Raw genomic sequence first — 20248 nt, forward strand, 5'->3', positions numbered from 1 at the left:
GGCGGTCCCTTTAACCCCGGTGGATTTGGGGGGGCCCTTTAACCCGGTGGATTTGGGGGGGGCCGCCTTGGGGGTCCCGCTCAGCGGGCGGGCTCAGGGGCGGCCGCCGGGGGAGCCGCTCCCTGCCCCGGCGCTGCCCCTCGCCCCCCGCCGCCGGCTCGGGGAGGGGCCGCTCCTCCCCGGAATGATGTCAGCCTGCCCGGCTCCGGCTCCGGCCCCGCCGCCCGCCCGCTCGCCCGCCCTCCCCGGGGAGGAGGCGGCGGCGGCGGCATGGCCCGGGTCGGCCAGGCCGGCAGGGGACCGGGCCGCCCGCGGGCGCAGAGCGGCGGCTCCCCGGGGGCCGGGGCGGCGGCGGCGGCGGCCGGGCGGCTGCTGCTGCTCATGGTGCTGCTGCCCGGCGAGGGGCGGAGGAGCCGCAGCGGCAGGAGGCGGCGGGGAGGCGGCCGGCCCGGCGCCCCGGCCCCGCGGCTCCCCCGGGAGCGCCCGCGGCGGCGGCGGCGGCTGCTGCCCGCTGCCCCCGCCTGGATGGTAACCAGCGCCCCGGCCCCGCGCCTGCATCCCGGCTCCCCGCATCCCTCCGCCGGCCCCATCCCTCCGCCTCCTCCCCGGCCCCGCCGCTGGGATTTCCTGCCCTGCTCTGCTTCCCCTCCCCGCGCGAAGCTGCCCCTCCCCGCTGCTGATTTCCACTTGGCTCCTGCTCCTCTCTCCAACTTCCCTGGACCTCCCACCCCCCCGAGCACCACCCCTTCGCCGCACTTGGAAACAAACAACCCCAGATGCGGCTTCCCTGGCTGCTGGGACAGTCGCCCCTGGCACCTGGGGGTCGCCTGGGCTGTTGCTGGGCGGGAGGTGGCCAGGAGGACACTGGCCTGAGCCTGCGCCGGATCCAGAGCCCTGTGTTGCTCTGAGCTGGGATCTGGGATCAGCTGCAGAGCTGGGGGCTGCCTGGGGCTTTGGGGATTCGGACCCCCCCCCTTTTTAAATAGCATTTTCTAGAAGTTTGGCCAAACAAACTTTTGGTGTCCATTGCTTCAGTGGAGCCTGGATTCCTGTCTCCCCCCGGGAGGTGGCCTGGGGGCGCTGAGGGGCGAGCTGATCCCCCCCCTTCCCCTTTCAAAGGCGGTTTTGATGTTCTCCATCCAGGAGGGTCTCCCCAGAGGAGGGCTGACCATGAAAGAAGAACCCTTGACCAGTGGACTGACATCCGTAAGGTCCTGGATGCAAAGCACTGGGATCCTGGATGCCAACACCGCAGCCCAGAGGTAAGGGACCAGCCGGCCCCAGCCCTGACACTTCACAGCTGAGCAATCTGTCATGCCACCGCTCTGTGCAGGCACACACGTCCTCCCAGAGCCAGAGCCCTGAAAGCCAGTCCTGCTGAGTGCTTGCTTCTGTGTGGGGGCATGGTACTTGCCAGACCAGTACACACCTGACCCACAGCTTTATGCTCGAGGGGGAGCGGGTTTATGGAGGGCAGTTGTTAGTTTTATTCTAATTGGCCTCTATTGTTTGAGCTGGTTGGTGAGGAAACGGCCAAAGAAGTAAACTGAGGCTTCCTGGAAGGAGAATTAACGAAGGAATTTCTGACCCCAGGTTTTTTTGTTCTTAGTAAATGTTATCCTTCCCTTTTCCCTCCCCCTCAAGTTCGGGAGGGTTAATATTACCATCGTTTGGTCGACGCGTCGAGCGATGATAAACCATTTAGACCTGTTCTGGTACCAAGGAGACCAGAGAGAGAGAAACGTGCTTTTGGGGGTTGTTCTTAGAGCTGTGCAAACCGTCAGAACTTGCAGAAATATAAATGCTTTCAGATGTATCTCTCCACAGCGTCGAAACGATTTAGATTGGAAGGGACGAGGGAGCTCAGTTGACATGACTTTAAAAAACCGGCGTTGCGTTTCCTTTCCCCAGGCCGCTGGAAAGTGTTTTGAAATTAACACTTCTGGCTGAAACGCAAAACTCTGTTGCCAAGACAGCTGAGGGTCTCCAAGATGCAGGGAAAATTGTTCCTTTCCCCCCCTCTCCTCCCTTGCCTAACACCCAGAGGGTTGAAACTTCGGATCCATGACTCTAAGTGGCCGGGAAAGTTCTCAGTACTGGTAGATGTGTGGGGTTGGGTTGGATTTGGTTTTTTAATCGGTTGCTTTATTGATGCTCCATACCAGGCTGATGGATTTCAATGTGGAAATTTAGAAGCGTGGCAGGCTTCCTTTTCAGGTTTCTAATGCACAGATAGACACCTCTCTTTGTTGTGTGGGATGGCTACGTCTGTCTACAGTGGACCTGACTTCATCCCCATTAGATTGTTTCGGTATACTGCTAAACAGGAATATGTGAATCCCATGTCTCTGTGCTTGGAGGACATAGATTTGTGCTTCCTTTGATTTAAATTGGTTTTTGTATTGATCTTGAATGTTGCCAAAGCTTTGATTTCTGCTCTCCTTGAGCATTTATTTTAGTTCAGTTATGCAGAGAGGAAATTGAGATTATGAAAATAACGTGCATTAGATAATATGTAAAGTGTGTGTGTGTGTAGATAGATATATAATATGATTTAGCATCTCTGTTGTCTTTCCAACTCATTGTCCAGCTGGCTTTTCACAGAAGAAGGAAAGGTGCTGGAGTGCTTGACTTTAGGCAAAATTCCCCTAGCTGGGTATTTTCCTAACCTTCTCTATGAAACAAGAGGCAGTGAACTTGGCCAAACCTTGGTCTAAGCCCTGATCTTAATGTAGCCTCCTTCCCTGCAGCCTGTGACACAGCAGCTCCTTGGGTGTAATGTATCATTTCCCTCCTGCTGTTCTGGACTTGGACACTCACCTCAAACTGTCAAACAAAACTGAAATATCCAGGGTAGAATTGTGGAGGAGACGGTAAAGACCTCTTAGTTCCTGTCTGGTCTATCCCCAAGCAGGCTGTTCTGTTTTCTCTGTTTCCTAATTCTGAGTCTAGGCTAGTTTTAAGCATCAGAAGCAAGCAGGCTGAGCAGGACTTTATCTATTAAATGTATTTTGGGGTGGTGTTTGTGTGGCGATCCCTGGAGAAATTGTAAAGGCTTATTTTAAAACCCTGTGATCATAACCATACAAAAGATCTATCTATCTATCTATCTATCCCCAAAGGTTACACTGAGGTACTTTCTGTGGACCAGATGGCACCAGACAAAGCAGGGTAGATTAGCAGGAATTCTGCCCCATCTCTCTGAAGTACCCTCCCAGATTGTGCCTGACACGGGGGAAAAGCAGAAAATCCTTCGAACCCAGCCAGGAGGGCTATGTGCGGGGCACCGAGGAGGGTGGAGCTGGACTTTCACAGCTGACCTGGGCTAGGTTTCTGGACCTGCACCGTGCCCTGCCTTTCCTCAGTGCTATTGCTAATGCTCGCCGTAGGGATCAGCAGCCCCTTCTTCCACTCCTGGGCTTGGTGGGGCCAGTCCACAGAAGCATCTTTTAGGCCAGGCAGCCTTGATGGCTGAGGGAATAACCACCTGCAACGTCAGACACAGCGGCTGCGCTTAGCTAAATTCTGCCCTTGGAGCCGCACGCCCAGCTCTGATCAGCGGAGAGGGGCCTCTGTGTGTCCGAGGCTGGGTTCTGCCCCTGTTAGCACTCCTACAGCACTTTGCAAACACTGAGCAATTAACCCTCCCAGCCCCCTGCCAGGGAGGGGAGGGGCGAAACTCAGATTGAAAAATAAATACGTAAGGCAGGGCAGAATGGCGTAGGATGAAAGGGGAGATTTATTTTCCCCCTCACACTGGTTGCAATAACAGGCAGAACCAGACGTTCACAGGGAAACTGACAAATTCCAAGATTCCTCCCCGCTTTTCGGGGCTCCCATATTGCCTAACCCAACAAAAATTATGCTTAGTAAAAGATTTCCAGCCTGGCCTTGTAACCGAACCTTCCCGCTGTCCTGGAGAGGTCAGGTTGATTTCTGAGGTCAGAGGGGGGAGAAGGTTTGCACTTAGACAGGTTTCCTGCAGTACAGAATGTTGTGTTGGATTTTGTTCCAGGTATTAACTCCGCTGTCCAAATTAATGCCCCTGGCTAATAATGCTGGCGGGCTCTGCTTGGGGGTGGGGGGTGGGACAATGGGTCCAGAAACACGCAGGAGTTCTTCAAACTGGCGCTGTTAGAAAGGCACCAAACCCCTTCCTGGGAGCGTGAGGCTGTCCTTAACTTCGCTGCCTTCTCCTGATCCCCAGGCACCCTGGCCCAGATCTCCCTTCTGTCAATGTCAGCTGAGGGAATTGATCAAAGGCAGGAACAATTTGAGCTCCTGGCTAATTGCACTTGATGGGGATTTTTTTTCCTTTTAAATCTTTCAACATCCTTTCCCAAGTTGCTTCCCCCTCTCCCCCCCCACCCCGCCAATTCCAAGGGCTGGGTGATTCCCTCTCCCTGACTGAAGAGAAATTTTACCAGGGCAAAACCATGGTTCCCCAGAGTGGGATTTTCAGTCCAGGGTTTGGGTAGAGGCACTAATTAATCCTTAGGGTTTGGAGGATCACGCTTGGCCTTTCCAAATGCACCATTGGGATCCGAGTGCAAGACAATAAGCGATGCATGGAGGGTTGGGGGGCAGAGACGAAATGCACCAGGCCAAACCCTCTGCGAGCGTAAATCAGCAGGGGTCTCTTGACTTCAGTGGAGCTGGTCTGGATCAATTCCCAGGGGCGTGTTCTCTAGCTGGGACTCTTGGACAGGTGTCCTTGGAGAAGCAGGGCACTGGGATGAGGAGGGCAGGGATGTCACAGAGCTGTGCAGGGAGTGGGGCCGGTGGAGCGGGGCACTGCGGGATGGGGGAGTGGGCAAAGCGGAGGCTGGCACCCCGGGCAGGGAGCGTGCCTTGAGAGGAGACGGGAGGGAGGGGCAGAGCAGTGCCGGGCTGTGCACGGGAGGGTGAGACACCTGAATTTGTTGCAGTGGAAAAGAACAACATCGCTCCCATATTCAAGCAGATTTAGGCCCTCTACTGATTTACGCCCGGCGAGGATCTGGCCCTGTGGGAAGTGTTATGTCTCCGGGTGGCAGGGAGCAGCTCCCCGAGCAAAGCATCATAGAGCTGGGGTCTAGCCCCGCAGCCGCCTCTATTCCGAGCTGTACACCAGGGGCCTGATCCTGTCTTCCCTGTGTGCTGGGACCCAGGATCGGCCCTCTGGAGAGGGGCCAAAGGCTTCCCGCTCAAGCCCTGGGTGCAGGAGCAAAACGCCCCCCGGCACAAGTCTGGGGTGCTGTGGGTTGAATTAACCCCTTGAGCGCTGAATGAGGTCTGGCCTGCCGTTGCCAGGGTCCCCGTCTAACGCTCTTGCTGAGCTGGTTAACCCGGCCTGGCCCCCGGGGTGACCGTTGAATGCTGTGCATGCTGAAAGCGAGGAGAGCCCCAGCGCCGGGGAGAAACCGGGCCTGATTTCCAGGGGGCCGACCCAGGCCAGCCAAGGAACTAGTCAGGCAGCAGCCTGGGAGCGTATGTACCTCTGGCTGGGCAGTGCCTATCCCAGACCGCCACACGAGAGCCAGGGCACCTGGGGGCCCGCTGACCCGGGAGATGGCCTGGAAGCCGCCGGCTTTCCCTGCGGTCCCCCATTCCCACCCTCGTGTCTCCCAATGTCTGTCCTGACCAGATCCAGCCAGCGCCCGCCACGCAGGCGTGGCACACTGGCAGACCCAGGCGTGGACGTGGGCTGCACGCACACGCTCACTCTCTGCCATTAGGCAGCTGGTGGGGTGCTGCAGTTTGGGTTTGCCCTGGCACATTGCCAGGCTCTTTATGGAAGTTGCTCCCAGGGCTGCTCCGCTCGCGGGCCGCTTATTAAAAGTAAAATCCCACAAGTCGCCACCTGCAAAGACCCGTTAGATCCCATTCCCCCCCCCCCACTCCAGCCAATGCAGGATCGTTCCCTCCCACGGGCTCCCAGCAGGAGGATAAAGTCAGTGGAGACCCGGTGACCCGGTGTGGCCATTTGCAGATCCGAAAGGCCAGGGCCCAGCTGGTGTAAATCAGTGGCTCCATCAACTTCTGCTGATTTGCGCTGTCTGGGCTCTGGCCCCTCTCTCCCCTGCCCCTCTCTGGAGTTAACGAAGGAGGAATCTCGGCAGTGTAATTGCCTCGCGCCCCTTGTTCCTGGAGGATCCGGGAGTGGAAGCTGGTGCTTTCCTGTAACAGACATTCGCTGGTCTTGTTTGCTAGGAAATGCTCTGATTTCCTTTAATAATTAATGGCAGCCGGGCCCGGCACTCAGCGCACCGGGGTCTCCGCAGCGCTGAGAAGAGAAGCAGCCATTAACCGCGTGACGGCTGCCTCGGTCGCTCAGAGTTTGCCTGTTTGTTTATTTCTCTCCTCCCCGGCTGTGGGGAAGTGGCGTGGAATTAAAGGCGGGCTTGCGGTCTCCCCAATGGACAGGGAAAGATCGCTGGCCTGGGTGCCAACTCCCGGGAGCTGGCGACAGAGATGCCTCTGCCAGGGGGTCGTGACACTTCGCGTCAGACTGGACAGAGTGCCAGGACACCTCCCGGGGGGAGCCAGATAGAGGGGAGAGCAGGGGGAATGGGCCAGCGGGTCACCGAATAGGCTCTAGAACACGGGGTGGGCGTCCCGAGCCGTCGCTGGGCCATACACGGCACTGCGGCACGCTGGGCGGGGCGGGCGTTGTTGTCATGCCTCCCTTTCCTGCCTCCTGCGCCCACTCGGGAGGGAAGTTGTAGCCCAGCCTTCGCCATGGAGGGCTCCTCTGCCTTGCTAGCGTGTGCGTGGGCGTTTGGGTCTCTCCAGACGCCTCTGCCCGAGCAAAGCCCCATCGGGGCGGTTTAGCTACGTTTAATTCCAGGCTCTCCTTGGTTAGCGTGGGGAGCGGGGCAGCGAGGTGGCTCGGGGCAGCTCGGAGCCCGGCGGGGCAATCGAGCGCTCTCTCTCGTTCGTTGTCTGGGCTCTCTGCTGTGCCCTTGCCCGCTGCGCGCTCCCGGGCCCCGCGGAAGGGTCTGGCTCAGGCAGCCTTTCCATGCTCGGCCCCAGCGCGCTCCGGCTCCCGTGGCCCTGGCAGCTGCACGCAGCCCTCGGCCAAATCGGTCCCACCCGGCTGCTCGGGCCAGCTTTCGGACAGGGCCCTCGATGGATTAGCGCCGACGCTCGCCTGGCTGCCTGCTCATGTGTGGGCAGCAGGGGCAGGGAAGGCCCCGGCCCGGCAGACTGACTCTTGCGAGGCAAGATGTACACGGAGCCCTATGGAGCTTACAAGGCAGCTCCAGGGATCGTGTCACCCGTGGATGAGAGCGTGTGCAGGGTCAGTGCTGGGGCCCCCCAATCCCGGCCCCTCTAGTCGCGGCCGCCTTATTTCAGGTGAAAAACGAAAGGCAAGGTTGGATTAAAATCCCCCCAACCCAAACAGCAGCAGCAGGGTGATCACTGTGCCGGAAACTTACCAACGCGAAGAGGACGGAGAGAAGCCGGGGGAGGAAGGGAATCGCGGCGAGCGGAGGGAGCCTGGCGCTCAGCAGAGGGGGTGCGTGGCTGGGGGTGGGGAGCAGCCCACCTGTGTTCCCTGTGCTTTATTCAGGAGAGACCCTGCAGCTAAACAGGCTTTCTACCTGTGGCGGGGGGTGGGGGGAAGCGATCCAGCTGTCAGCTCTGTTCTCCTCAGCCCCTGGCCGGGAAGAGCCGGGCTCGCTGGCTTCCCAGCAGGGATTGTACAAGGAACCCAAAAGCAAAGGGGAGGCAGCCGTCCGGCGACGGGGGCGACTCTGGAGCGCCCGTGCTCTCCGCACACGGTACCGGCGCGGGGCCGGAGGACAGAGCCATGGGGCCTGTCGCGCTTTCCTCTCCGCTCGCTCTGCTCCCCCCCGGCCTCTCTCACTCCTGCGGGGAGCCGCAGCTCCCCAGGGCAACGCTGGAGCCTTTCAATCCCTCGTGCAAACGGCCTTGAGCCTGAGTCTGGGTCGGCCCCAGGGGCCTCGGCGCATTCGCCAGCTCTCCTTAGCCGTCAGGCGAATCGGCTTCCACAGCCTACCGGCGAGTCAGCTCGCCCGCTTCTGCCAGCCCAGTGCATCCTTCATTTATTTTCTTCTTCCCAACGGGATCTTTTTAACCATACCCCCCTCCCCCACCCAGGTGATAACCCAAGCGACCCAGCAGTTCTCTGACAAGCCAGAGGTTTCGAGGGACCCCATATGAATATTGGGCTAATCAGGATTCTGGTCGGAAGACTCTGAAGGGAACACCCGGGATGCCCCCAGCCTGGCTTTGAGCATCCCCAGGGCTGGCTGCCCGTCTGCACCCAGGGGGAGTGGAGCTGGTCCAGGGGGAGTGGAGGTGGAAGGCTTTCCCAGGGGGGCCTCACGCAGCGAAGGCTGGCGGGTTTTCAGAGCAGGGTTTGCCGTAGGTACTGAGCGAGTACTGGAATGGCTTTTCCTGGGACAGTTTGTGTTCCCACTCGCTGGATGTCTGAACCCTGCGGTGCTCTAGCTAGGGTACTGTCTGCCCCATCTCCATAGTAGCATCACTCTTTCCTGGCTTCATCCTCACGCACCCCTGGGAGCTGGGGCAGGGCCAGCCTCCCCATCGTACCGAGGGGAAACTGAGGCACAGAGTGACTGGCCCACGTTACAAGGACTCTGTGGTGGAGCAGGGAATTGAACTCAGGTCTCCCAAGTCCCCATCCACGGCCATTGCCTCGTGGCTGCCCTCCTCCCCCTTCCTGGAGCATGCATGCAGGACACGCTCACATGGATGTTTGCCAGGAGCATGTTCCCAACCATGAAGCACTCGCTTGGGAGCTCTTGCGCTTTGTCCTGTGTCGTCAGGGGGCTGTCATGTGACCCGCAGGCCTAACTTTGGGCAAAGGGGGACGATAGTTGGCCAACAGCTGGTCGAGAATCTGCTGCGGAGGATGCGCGAGCAGGCAGGGGGCCGGCTGCTCTCTGCATGGCCAGGGACAGTCACTAATGAGCCCAGGGGTGGGGAGTGCTTGGCCCAGCTCTGGCTATTGGAAGGTGAGCCAGAGAACAATGGCTGTTCATTCCCTCTGGGGCACCTGGCACTGGCCACTGCCGGCAGACAGGATACTGGGAGAGCTGGACCTTTGGTCTGACCCAGTATGGCCGCTCTCATGTTCTTATGATGAAGCCGGCGTAGGTCCCTTCCAGTCAATGGAAGCGGGCCCATGGGCATGAGGGCCGAACGGGCACTGAAGAACTCCAGAGGAGTTTTGTCGTTGGTTTGAATGGGAGCAGGATCTGGTCTTTCAGCTCCAGTGGGTTTTCCTCTTGGCTGCAGCTTGGAAGGGAGGGAGGGAGCGGCTCTGTTCATGGATCCACCCACCCGCTTGGCCACTTTGCTGCCCGGGGGCTCGTCTCGCCACGTCCCCTTGAGTTCTAACCTGGCGACATCCTGGCCCGCCCCCAGCTCTGGCCTCCCCGGCCCGCCAGGGGACGAGGGTTACAGACCGGCACCTGGCCTTGGCTGAGCCTCTGCCGACATGTCTGCAAGGGTCTTGGGGCCACTCTGCCAGTGGGGGGGGGGGGCACAGAGGGGACCTTTGGCTGAGCCCTGTGGCAGCAGACAGGGCTCCAGGGAGCCCCGTGCCCTTAAAGAAGTCTGGGCTGGATGAATGGCCGGTTTTGTTCAATATCTTCATTAATGATCTGGAGGATGGTGTGGATTGCACCCTCAGCAAGTTTGCAGATGACACTAAACTGGGAGGAGAGGTAGATAGGCTGGAGGGTAGGGATAGGATCCAGAGGGCCCTAGACAAATTAGAGGATTGGGCCAAAAGAAATCTGAGGAGGTTCAATAAGGATAAGTGCAGGGTCCTGCACTAAGGACGGGAGAATCCCATGTACCGCTACAGACTAGGGACCGAATGGCTCGGCAGCAGTTCTGCAGAAAAGGACCCAGGGGTGACAGTGGACGAGAAGCTGGATATGAGTCAGCAGTGTGCCCTTGTTGCCAAGAAGTCCAATGGCATTTTGGGATGTATAAGTAGGGGCATAGCGAGCAGATCGAGGGACGTGATCGTTCCCCTCTATTCGACATTGGTGAGGCCTCACCCGGAGTACTGTGTCCAGTTTTGGGCCCCACACTACAAGAAGGATGTGGAAAAATTGGAAAGCGTCCAGCGAAGGGCAACAAAAATGATTAGGGGACTGGAACACATGACTTATGAGGAGAGGCTGAGGGAGCTGGGATTGTTTAGCCTGCAGAAGAGAAGAATGAGGGGGGATTTGATAGCTGCTTTCAACTACCTGAAAGGGGGTTCCAAAGAGGATGGATCTAGACTGTTCTCAGTGGTGGCAAATGACAGAACAAGGAGTAATGGTCTCAAGTTGCAGTGGGGGAGGTTTAGGTTGGATATTAGGAAACACTATGTCACCAGGAGGGTAGTGAAGCTCTGGAATGGGTTACCTAGGGATGTGGTGGAATCTCCTTCCTTAGAGATTTTCAAGGTCAGGCTTGACAAAGCCCTGGCTGGGATGATTTAGTTGGGGATTGGTCCTGCTTTGAGCAGGGGGTTGGACTAGATGACCTCCTGACGTCTCTTCCAACCCTGATCTTCTAGGATTCAATGATGGTGCTGTTCACAAGAGACGTACAGCAGCCCGGAGGCTGGAGACATGCGCTGCCCGTGGGCGTCCAAGGGTCTCGCGGAGGACCTGACCTGGCAAAGGGCTGTGTAGACGTGCCGAGAGAGCCGGGCAGGGAGCTAGGTGGCGTCATGCCCCTCCAGGTGCCCAGTGTCCTCCGGGAGCTGCAGGAGACGGTGGAGCTCCCCGCTGGCCCCGCCTGGAAACGCTGCTCGGTGGTCATGGGTGAGCTGAGTTTGGGAGGGCTCTGCCCAGCTCCTAGAGGCAGCAGCTCTGCAGCAGGGGGGTGAGAACTGCCTAGACTTGGGGAGCGGCTCCCCCTGCCCCCCGAGGGAGCTCCCTGGTTGAGGGCTCTGGGGACACTGTGGGAAAGTGCCCACAGCGTGACTGTGCCCCTCCCTGAGAGAGTTGGGTGTAACCTCCTCGTTACAGGCAGCCAGTCTGAGGATGGGGTTCAGCTTTGCGGGGGGCTCTGCCCTTAGGGGCAAGGCCCTTGTGACAACCTGTAGCCGCGCAGCTCTGACTTCTCTGCTCGCCAAGGCTGCCTGGAACCAGATGGCAGCAGCTGGAGTAGGACTGGGCTCCTCCAGCTTTCAGAGGCACCTGAGCTGCCGGAGAATCTCCGTTAACAGTATAGGATCCATGACACGCAGCCAGCCACTCTGATCCCCTCCGGTGGAGGCAGGTGGGCACACAACAGCCATGTGCATCGTGGCAGCGTCAGGTGGTGGTGTGGATGTTTCAGGAAGTGCCCAGACGGAGGACAGGGACCCAGCCAAGGTGCGGGACGGGGAGCTGTGACCTGATGGACTGTCTGGAGATGGGGCTCCTCCAGATGAATTGGGGGTTGATGGGTGGGGAGTCAGAGGGGTCCCTAGGCTGGGGGTTCTCGGCTGGGGCTGGCTGTGCTGCATGAGAACCCCAACACGGATGTTTAGGGGTACACTCACTGGTTCTCTAGCTTCCCCACCTGCAGGGGGGCTAGGACAGCCGCAGTCCTGCTGCAAAGGGCTATGGGCTGGTTCCTCCCCTGCCTGTGCGCGCGGGGGCAGAGCCGGGATCCATCGGGGCTGGGGGGCCGGGAATTGAATGTTGTGAAAGTGAGGGGTGGGTTAACGCTGGCTAGAGTCAGGGGTGAGTTGTGCAAACTCCCCACCCGCAGCCCAGCCAGTGCCCCTCACTCCCGACCTATAGCCCCCTGCTAGCCTAGTCCTGGGATCCCCCCCCCCCCCGGCTCTGCCAGTGCCCCTCACTCCCGACCCACAGCCCCCTGCTAGCCCGGCCCTGCCCCCCCCAGCTCTACCCGTGCCCCTCACTCCTGATCCACAGCCCTCTGCTAGCCCGGCCCTGCCCCCCCCCAGTTCTACCGGTGCCCCTCACTCCCGACCCGCAGCCCCTGCTAGCCCGGCCCTGCCCCCCCCAGCTCTACCGGTGCCCCTCACTCCCGACCCGCAGCCCCCTGCTAGCCCGGCCCTGCCCCCCCCAGCTCTACCCGTGCCCCTCACTCCTGATCCACAGCCCCCTGCTAGCCCGGCTCTGCCCCCCCTGATCTCTACCGGTGCCCCTCACTCCCGACCCGCAGCCCCTGCTAGCCCGGCCCTGCCCCCCCCAGCTCTACCGGTGCCCCTCACTCCCGACCCGCAGCCCCCACTAGCCCGGCCCTGCCCCCCCCAGCTCTACCGGTGCCCCTCACTCCCGACCCGCAGCCCCTGCTAGCCCGGCCCTGCCCCCCCCCAGTTCTACCAGTGCCCCTCACTCCCGACCCGCAGCCCCTGCTAGCCCGGCCCTGCCCCCCCCAGCTCTACCGGTGCCCCTCACTCCCGACCCGCAGCCCCCTGCTAGCCCGGCCCTGCCCCCCCCAGCTCTACCCGTGCCCCTCACTCCTGATCCACAGCCCCCTGCTAGCCCGGCTCTGCCCCCCCTGATCTCTACCGGTGCCCCTCACTCCCGACCCGCAGCCCCTGCTAGCCCGGCCCTGCCCCCCCCAGCTCTACCGGTGCCCCTCACTCCCGACCCGCAGCCCCTGCTAGCCCGGCCCTGCCCCCCCCCAGCTCTACCCGTGCCCCTCACTCCCGACCCACAGCCCCCTGCTAGCCCGGCCCTGCCCCCCACAGCTCTACCCGTGCCCCTCACTCCTGATCCACAGCCCCCTGCTAGCCCGGCCTTGCCCCCCCCGATCTCTACCGGTGCCCCTCACTCCCGACCCGCAGCCCCTGCTAGCCCGGCCCTGCCCCCCCGAGCTCTACCGGTGCCCCTCACTCCCGACCCGCAGCCCCTGCTAGCCCGGCCCTGCCCCCCCCCGATCTCTACCAGTGCCCCTCACTCCCGACCTGCAGCCCCTGCTAGCCTGGCCCTGCCCCCCCCAGCTCTACCGGTGCCCCTCACTCCCGACCCGCAGCCCCCTGCTAGCCCGGCCCTGCCCCCCACAGCTCTGCTGGTGCCCCTCACTCCCGATCCACAGCCCCCTGCTAGCCCGGCCCTGCCCCCCCCAGCTCTACCGGTGCCCCTCACTCCCGACCCGCAGCCCCTGCTAGCCCGGCCCTGCCCCCCACAGCTCTACCCGTGCCCCTCACTCCTGATCCACAGCCCCCTGCTAGCCCGGCCCTGCCCCCCCCGATCTCTACCGGTGCCCCTCACTCCCGACCCGCAGCCCCTGCTAGCCCGGCCCTGCCCCCCCCAGCTCTACTGGTGCCCCTCACCCACAGCCCCCTGCTAGCCTAGTGCTGGGATCCCCTCCCAGCTCTGCCAGCGCCCCTCACTCCCGACCCTCAGCCCCCCCTGGATTTCTGCAAAGTGTGCGGTGATTTTCTGATAGGTCTAAGCCACCTGATTCGGTTCCATGTGGTGACCTGACCCAGAGATGTCAGCAGGTGGGGTGGGGTGCATTCTCTCTGGGGAGCTGGGGCTGGCTGCAGAGGGGGAGCCCTGGGGCTGCCCCATTGACATCAATGGCAAACTCTCACTGGTGTCCAAGGGACAGGCTCAGCCCCTCGGCTATGGAGAGATGGGTCACGGGGGGCACTGCCCCATCCTGCAGAGAGCTGGGCACCCTCGCACCCAGGGCCCTGAAGGCTCCCCGCACCCTGTCTGTCTGTCCGTCCAGTCACCGGGGCATCTAGGCTCTGTGGACAGTGGGCTCTGCCCTGGAGGAGCGATACCCTCACCCGGGTACAGCCTGGCAGGCCCCTGTCCCGGGGGGCTTGCCGGGGTGTCAGCCGGGATCCGGCCTCGGGCAAGCACTGAAGGGTCAAGGCAGGGGAGACTTCCCGGTGCACTTCGCAGAAGGGCCAACAGGGGGCAGTGGTTTATCGTCTGTGCTGTGGGTGCGGGGGGCTGGCACCAGGCGCTGGGCAGACGAGCCTGGCGCCCCCTCGTCCCCCCCCCCAGCCTGCCCCCTGGCCCCGCTCTGGGGGTGAGGGGAGTTCCGGTAGCCGCCCCGTCCAGGCTGCCAAGGCAGGGTCCGATGCTGGCGTGATGGACGCTGGCCCTGCGCGGAGCGAGGCTGAGACCCCCGAACTCATGGCACATGGGGTTGCCCAGCAGCCGTTAGCCAGGAGCGGCTCCCGGACTCGAACCAGCAAACCCGGCACCGGACGGGGCAGCAGGACACGGCCCCCAGGGAGAGCAGGCACCACTGCCCCGGAGACGCCCAGGGAGCTCCCTGCTGTCGGCAGAGGGGCCAGGCCGGGGTCCCCGGGCCTGGGCCAGGGCATCCCGGGTCTCTGCACACACGGGCCCAGCGAGGCTGAATTGCCGGCTCCCTGCGGGGCGGCCAGGGGGCTGGAGTGGGGGCCAGGGCTCTCCAACAGGCCTGTCCCAGCTGTGTGGGGCAGGGGGAGTTTGCCCCGCGCCCACCCTGCCGGGGGCTGCACGGATTGCAGCGGAGAGGTGGGTTCAGGAGGGCAGGGCCCAGCAGGCAGCCGCCCGGAGGGGCCGGGGGGGCTCTGGACCTTTGTGTGCTAAGTTATCTGGGGCGGGGCTGCTCTTTGGGGTAGAGACAGGTTGGGGGGGGTCTCTCCAGAGCCAGCTGCACAGGGGTCTCCTCAGGCTGCGCCTTTAAACGAACAACCCCCCAACCCCCCCCCCCCCCCCGGCCCATGCACCATACGGGACAGTTACGGCTCCGTCACTCGGACTCGGAGCCGGCTCCGGCGCTGGGAGACGTGGGCAAAGCAGGACGTGAAACCGCCCTGCCTCACGGCCCTGTCCCCATCCCTGAATGGGAGACGGGGCCAAGAAAGCACACGGAGTAACTCCCCGGCCAGCTGGGGCAGCTGGACTCGGTCACAGCCGGCGGGCGCCCGCTCTTTGATCACGGGACGTGAGGAATTATTCCTGATCTATATTTCCCTCGGCATCGTCCCCCCGACCGGCTGTGTGTGCCGCAGGCCTAGATCCAGGGCCAGATCCTGCTCTCAGGCACACCCAGAGAATCGAGAGCACTGTCCCACGTGGCTCCAGCCCTCGCCCGGGTACCTGAGGGCAGCGTCTGCCCCGCTGCGTATGACGTGGGCCTGCGGGATCGCCGTAGTGGGGCAGCCTGGTGCGGGGGGGCAGTTGTGGTTGGACATATCCCTGGGGGTTTCCTCACGTGACATCATCTTTAAGTCAAGACAGATCTTTCATCCCTGGAGACTCCTGGCCAGTCCTGGCGGGTTGGCACCCCCTGGCAGAGCTGGCTCAGATGCAGCCCACATGGGTACCCCTGGCAAGGGGCGAATGCAGCGGACAGGGGTTTGTCGTGGATCTGGCACTGTTTGGGGGTTTGCTCGAAGCTCCTGCTCTCGGCGGCAGGGTTACAAGGGAACCCAGCTTCTGTTTTCCTAGCTCTCAGCGTGGCAGAGAAAAGCCCTGGCTGTGTGACCCCAGCACGACCTCCAGCCTCCGAAACCGGAAGGCAGAAAAAACTGGCAGGGAGTTTTGGTGCCCGGCTGGTGATTTTTGAACACTCGGGCTTGTCAGCACTGTGGGTTTCCCCCCATTCGTGCAGGTAGACCACGCCGACCCCTGTGCACGCCGACAGGAGGGACTGGAGCAGAGGCCCCTCTGCAATCTGTTGGCTAGACAAATCTCCACTCCCTGCCCTAAGCTGTTGTGTAGCAGTGCTGGGTGCTGTTAAACAGCTGCCACGCCCTGTTTCAGAGGTGGCTGCATTTTGGTGGTAGGTGAAGTGATTCGTGTGTGTGTAAAGGCTGGAAAGCCTTCTGGGATCTGCCGGGGTGTGAGGCGTTGTCTGACGGGCAGACGTGGTTGTGGCTAAACAGCTTCTGAAAGTGTCCTGGTGCCGGCAGGGGCTTGGTAAATGGCGTGAAATTAGTCAGTTGTTTCCGTAGCTTCTGGTACCCCACGTTCTGGCTGACTGGAAGGCCGGGGCTGCAGTTCACACCAAGGGACCCAAGCCCCTCCCAGGAGCAAAGCAATATGGGGCGTCTCCTCCCAGTGCCCACTGGCGTGATCCATGTTCTACTCAAGCCATGCCGCGGAAGGGGGGGGCTGCTCTGCATCTAGGCACAAACCAACCCCTTTGTGCCGGTCGCTGGTGATTTCGAGGGGGGGCACTGGCAGAGCTGCAATCTCAGGGGAGGGGTCTGTGCAGTGCCCCGTGTGACAGGGCCCCCGATCTCGGGGGCGAGGGGGCGGTGTCTGTGCAGTGCCTGGCACGACGGGGGCCCTGGTCTCAGGGGGGCTCGGTGGGAGCCTCTGGCAGGACTGAATAGAAAAGGTAATAGCCTACCAATACGTCATGCTCCTTGATCATGTGCCCGTGGCCAGAGAACAGCACGCAGGGGATAAAACAGGCCCGATGGGGGGGCTCTGGCAGAGCTGGGGGTGGCCAGGCCTAGACTAGCCGGGGGGATGGGGGTACCTGTGAACCGTACTTAGCTCCCCACGACCCAGTCCCGTGATGACGAGGAAAGGATTGGCATTTTCAAAAGCAGTTAATGAGAGACGCAGGATGCCACCGGCTCTGGTGCCACGGGGCCCTTTCCCCGGGCCGTGGGCAGCCCCCTCTTCCAGCCCTGCCCCAGGGCCTTTGGCTGGCTGGGCAGCGTCTGGGCCATGGGGACTTTGGAGCTCACTGCTCCAGGTTTCCAAACCCTAAGGGAGCTCCCCGGGGTTGGTCACGTCTGCAGGCTTCCTGGCGGATCTGTTGGCCGGTCACTGTGCCCGGGCTGGCTGCCCCACTGGCCCCGAGGCTCTCTCGGGTCCCTCGCCAGGTGGGAGCCTTGGACATTTATCCTCTGGGGGTGGAATCCTGCATCTCTCCCACCCCTCGCCCGGCCCCGGGCTACAGCCCCCGCGTACCCGCCCCACATACCTGGCAGGTCTGACCGGGCTCTGGTGGTTCCTCCCGTTGGGAGCTGTGACCAAACCCCCGTCTTCACACCGATGCTGCGTGGGGCCGAACGCAGGAGACAAGGGGCTGTAGCAGCTGCCAGCTGCACCCACGTCTGCCTGGCCCAAGGCATCCGTGCCATGACCAGGTGACCACATGCCCTGCACCAGCTACCACAGAGCCACTCCGGTGCCCTCCCAGCCCCGTCATCGGTGCTCCCGTGACGGGTTCCTGGGGTACCACCTGGAACTGGGGTACCACTGAGCCCTCTGACCCACCAGCCTGGGCTCCCTCTCACCCTGGGCTGCTGTGAGGATGTCCGAACCCCTCCAGCCTTCACACAGGTAGGGACACACCCAGCTGCAGTTACACACAGGCCCTCTAACTACCAGCTTCCCAGCCTAGGACCCAGAGCAGTACCGTCCTGCCCTGGTCGGATCTGGCCAGTATATGGGTTTAACACCCGGTCCGCCTCTCCCTCAGTGTGAAGAGAACAACGCACACTTGTGGTAACCACACTGGGATTTTCCCCAAGCACTCCAGTCAAAGCTCACTGGTTTGGATTAAAACTTAAAAAAAGTTTATTAACTACAGAAGGATAGATTTTAGGTGATTATAAGTGATAGCAAACAAATCAAAGCAGGTTACCTAGCAAATAAACAAAACCGCAAACTGAGCGTAACACACTCGATTGGTAGGAGATGAATTAGCAAATTCTCACCCTGAGCGATAAAAAGGCTGGCAGATTCCTAACGCACAAGCTGCCTTGGCTCTGCAGCTTGGCTTTCTCAGGTTTTCATACTCAGGCTACACATCCCTCGAGCCTGGGACCATCAATTCTCCCTGTTCAGTCCTTGCCCCTCAGGTGTTTTCAGGTGCGTTGTTGTAGGGAGAGTGAGGTACCCTCGTGATGTCATTGTCCCCTTTTTATATCTTCTCCCCACTTGCTGGAAGCTCTTTTGCTGGGACCTGGGTCAAGCAGTTCCCGTTGTGTAGTGCTGTCTCTGAGAGGTTTCTGTTGTACACAGTTCCTGGGGTAATTCTGGAGCTTGTGTGTCTTTCCTGAGTGAGCCATTAACGTTGTTTGGCCTTTTTATGGTTGTGCCTGAAAGGCTGCTTGTGGGTGTTTTCAGCCTCACAACACATTCCAGTAACACATACAGAGCCAAACTCCATAACTTCACACACGACGGTAGCGCATACCGTCCAACGAGATACGACTGTCTAGCAGACCAAGACTTTTACAGTGACACCTCACAAGGCAGACTTTGTACAAAACATGTCCTAATTACATGCCAGTGGTGAATATTGGGGTGCCAGGGTGTCACAGCTCTGGTGGCTGGTGCTCTGCTGGGAAAGCCAGGGCTGCCAGGCCATGGGGCAGGATGTACCGTGTCTAGCCAGGCAGGGGGAGCTCAGCCATGTGTTCTGGCTTCTTCGACATGCCTCAGCAATGGCCACTGGGCTCTCCTGGGCTCTCTCCCACCCTGGTTCTGGATGCAGGCTTGTGGCAGGGGGCTGTGGTGGTCTCTGGGGGCCCGTTCACTCAGGGCAGCTGTGGTGGGTGTGGGGGGAGAAGCCTCTATCACTACCAGAGCCTCCGCCCCGCTGCATCATACTCACCAGCCACGCATTGGTTAAGTCAGGCCTCGGCCGCGCTAGGTGCTGCATGGGGCAGACTCAGCCCATGCACCTCCCGCCTTGTGGCCAGGGTCTGTGTAGCCCTGACGGGCACTGGTGGGGGGGGGTGAGGCGGACGACAGAGCCCAGGCTGTGCTCGGGAGAGGAAGGGTGGGCCCAGCGGACGGGGAGACCCACTCGCTAGGACTGTGGGTGTCTGGGAGTAGTGTCGTGCCAGCTGTAACGTATCCATCGCCAGCAGCGAGGTGCCTGGACCTGCCTGGGGAGGGGGCCGGCCAGGGTGTTTCTCTGCAGCCGGCGTTGGGCCAAGGCAGAGCAGGGAGCTGTGGGGCAGCCAGGGGGACAGGGTTTGACCAGGTGGGGCCTATGAGGGGCAGTGCAGGGAGCTGGGGGGCAGCGAGAGGGAGGGGGTCTGGGCAGGCAGGGCCTGTGAGGGGGAGCCCAGGGGTCCCGGGGGGAGCTGGGCGGGGGAGGCTGGCGGAGCCCGCGGCAGGGACACCGGGCCCTGGGAGTGAGGGATGGGCACGGCTGGGGGGGCCCGGTGGGCATCTGGCACTCAGCACCCTGCGCTCTCCCTTGCAGCGGGGTGGGCCTGGCCCGCGCCCATTTCGAGAAGCAGCCGCCCTCCAACCTGCGGAAATCCAACTTCTTCCACTTCGTGCTGGCCATGTACGACCGGCAGGGGCAGCCCGTGGAGATCGAGCGCACCTCCTTCGTCGACTTCGTGGAGAAGGACAGGGTGAGAGCCCGCCCCTGCCCCCTCCCCAGGGCCAGCCCTGGCCCCGCTCCTGTCCCATGGTCAGCCCCGCCCTGTGCCTCACCCCCTCCCCATGGCCTACCCCACCCCCATTAGGGTTGCCAGGTGTCTGGTTTTCGACCTGAAAGCCTGGTCGAAACGGGACCCCAGCGGCTCCGGTCCGCGCTGCTGACCAGGCTGGTGGTGCAGTGAGGCTAAGGCAGCTCCCTGCCTGCCCTGCCTCTGCGCGGCTCCTGGAAGCAGCGGCATGTCCCCCTCCGGCTCCTAGGCCTAGGGGCGGCCAGGGGGCTCCATGAACTGCCCCTGCCCCAAGCGCCGGCTCTGCAGCGCCCATTGGCCAGGAACCGTGGCCAATGGGAGCTGTGGGGGCGGCGCCTGCGAACAGGGCAGCGTGCAGAGCCGCCTGGCCGTGCTTCTGCATAGGTGCCGGAGGGGGGACATGCCGCTGCTTTCGGGAGCGGCTTGAGGTAAGCGCTGCCCGAAGCCCTTACCCTCCCCCCATCCCCTCACACCCCAGCCCCCTGACCCAGCCCTGATCCACCTCCCACCTTCCAAATCCCTCGGTCCCAGCCTGGAGCCCCCTCTTGCACCTCAAATTGCTCATCCCTCACCCCACACCAGAGCCTGCACCCCCAGCCCAGAGCCTGTATGCCCCCACACCCCACCTCCTAGCCTCAGCCCGGAGCCCCCTCCTGCACTCCAAACCCCTCATCTCCAGCCCCACCCCAGAGCCCCAGCCGGAGCCTTCACCCCCCCACACACCCCAACCCCCTGAGCCAGCCCAGTGAAAATGAGCGAACGCATGAGGGTGGGGAGAGTGAGCAAGTGGGGGGGGATAGAATGAGTGGGGAGTCCAGCCCCAGCCTCCCGCTCAGACCCATCCCCCAAGGGGGCCAAGACCCCCCCAAACTCACGTCATGGGCGGGGGACCCTGTG

The 20248-nt window shown here is 61.7% G+C and overlaps 1 protein-coding gene across 4 annotated transcripts in view; it reads left to right on the forward strand.

Moving 5' to 3' along the window:
• Positions 1-270: 270 nt before the first annotated feature.
• Positions 271-20248, forward strand: part of EBF4 (EBF family member 4) — a 97806-nt gene continuing 77828 nt past the window's right edge. For 2 of the 4 annotated variants that reach the window (XM_073343083.2, XM_073343080.2), the window contains exons 1-3: positions 271-528; positions 1144-1262; positions 19138-19294. In XM_073343083.2, the coding sequence (XP_073199184.2) occupies positions 271-528; positions 1144-1262; positions 19138-19294 (534 nt within the window). Of the gene's footprint in view, positions 529-770; positions 1263-19137; positions 19295-20248 lie in introns of those variants that run through there. The other 2 variants (XM_073343082.2, XM_073343081.2) reach the window with 1 other exon arrangement.

This window comes from Lepidochelys kempii, chromosome 4 (genome assembly GCF_965140285.1).
Source record: "Lepidochelys kempii isolate rLepKem1 chromosome 4, rLepKem1.hap1, whole genome shotgun sequence".
NCBI lineage: Eukaryota > Metazoa > Chordata > Testudines > Cheloniidae > Lepidochelys > Lepidochelys kempii.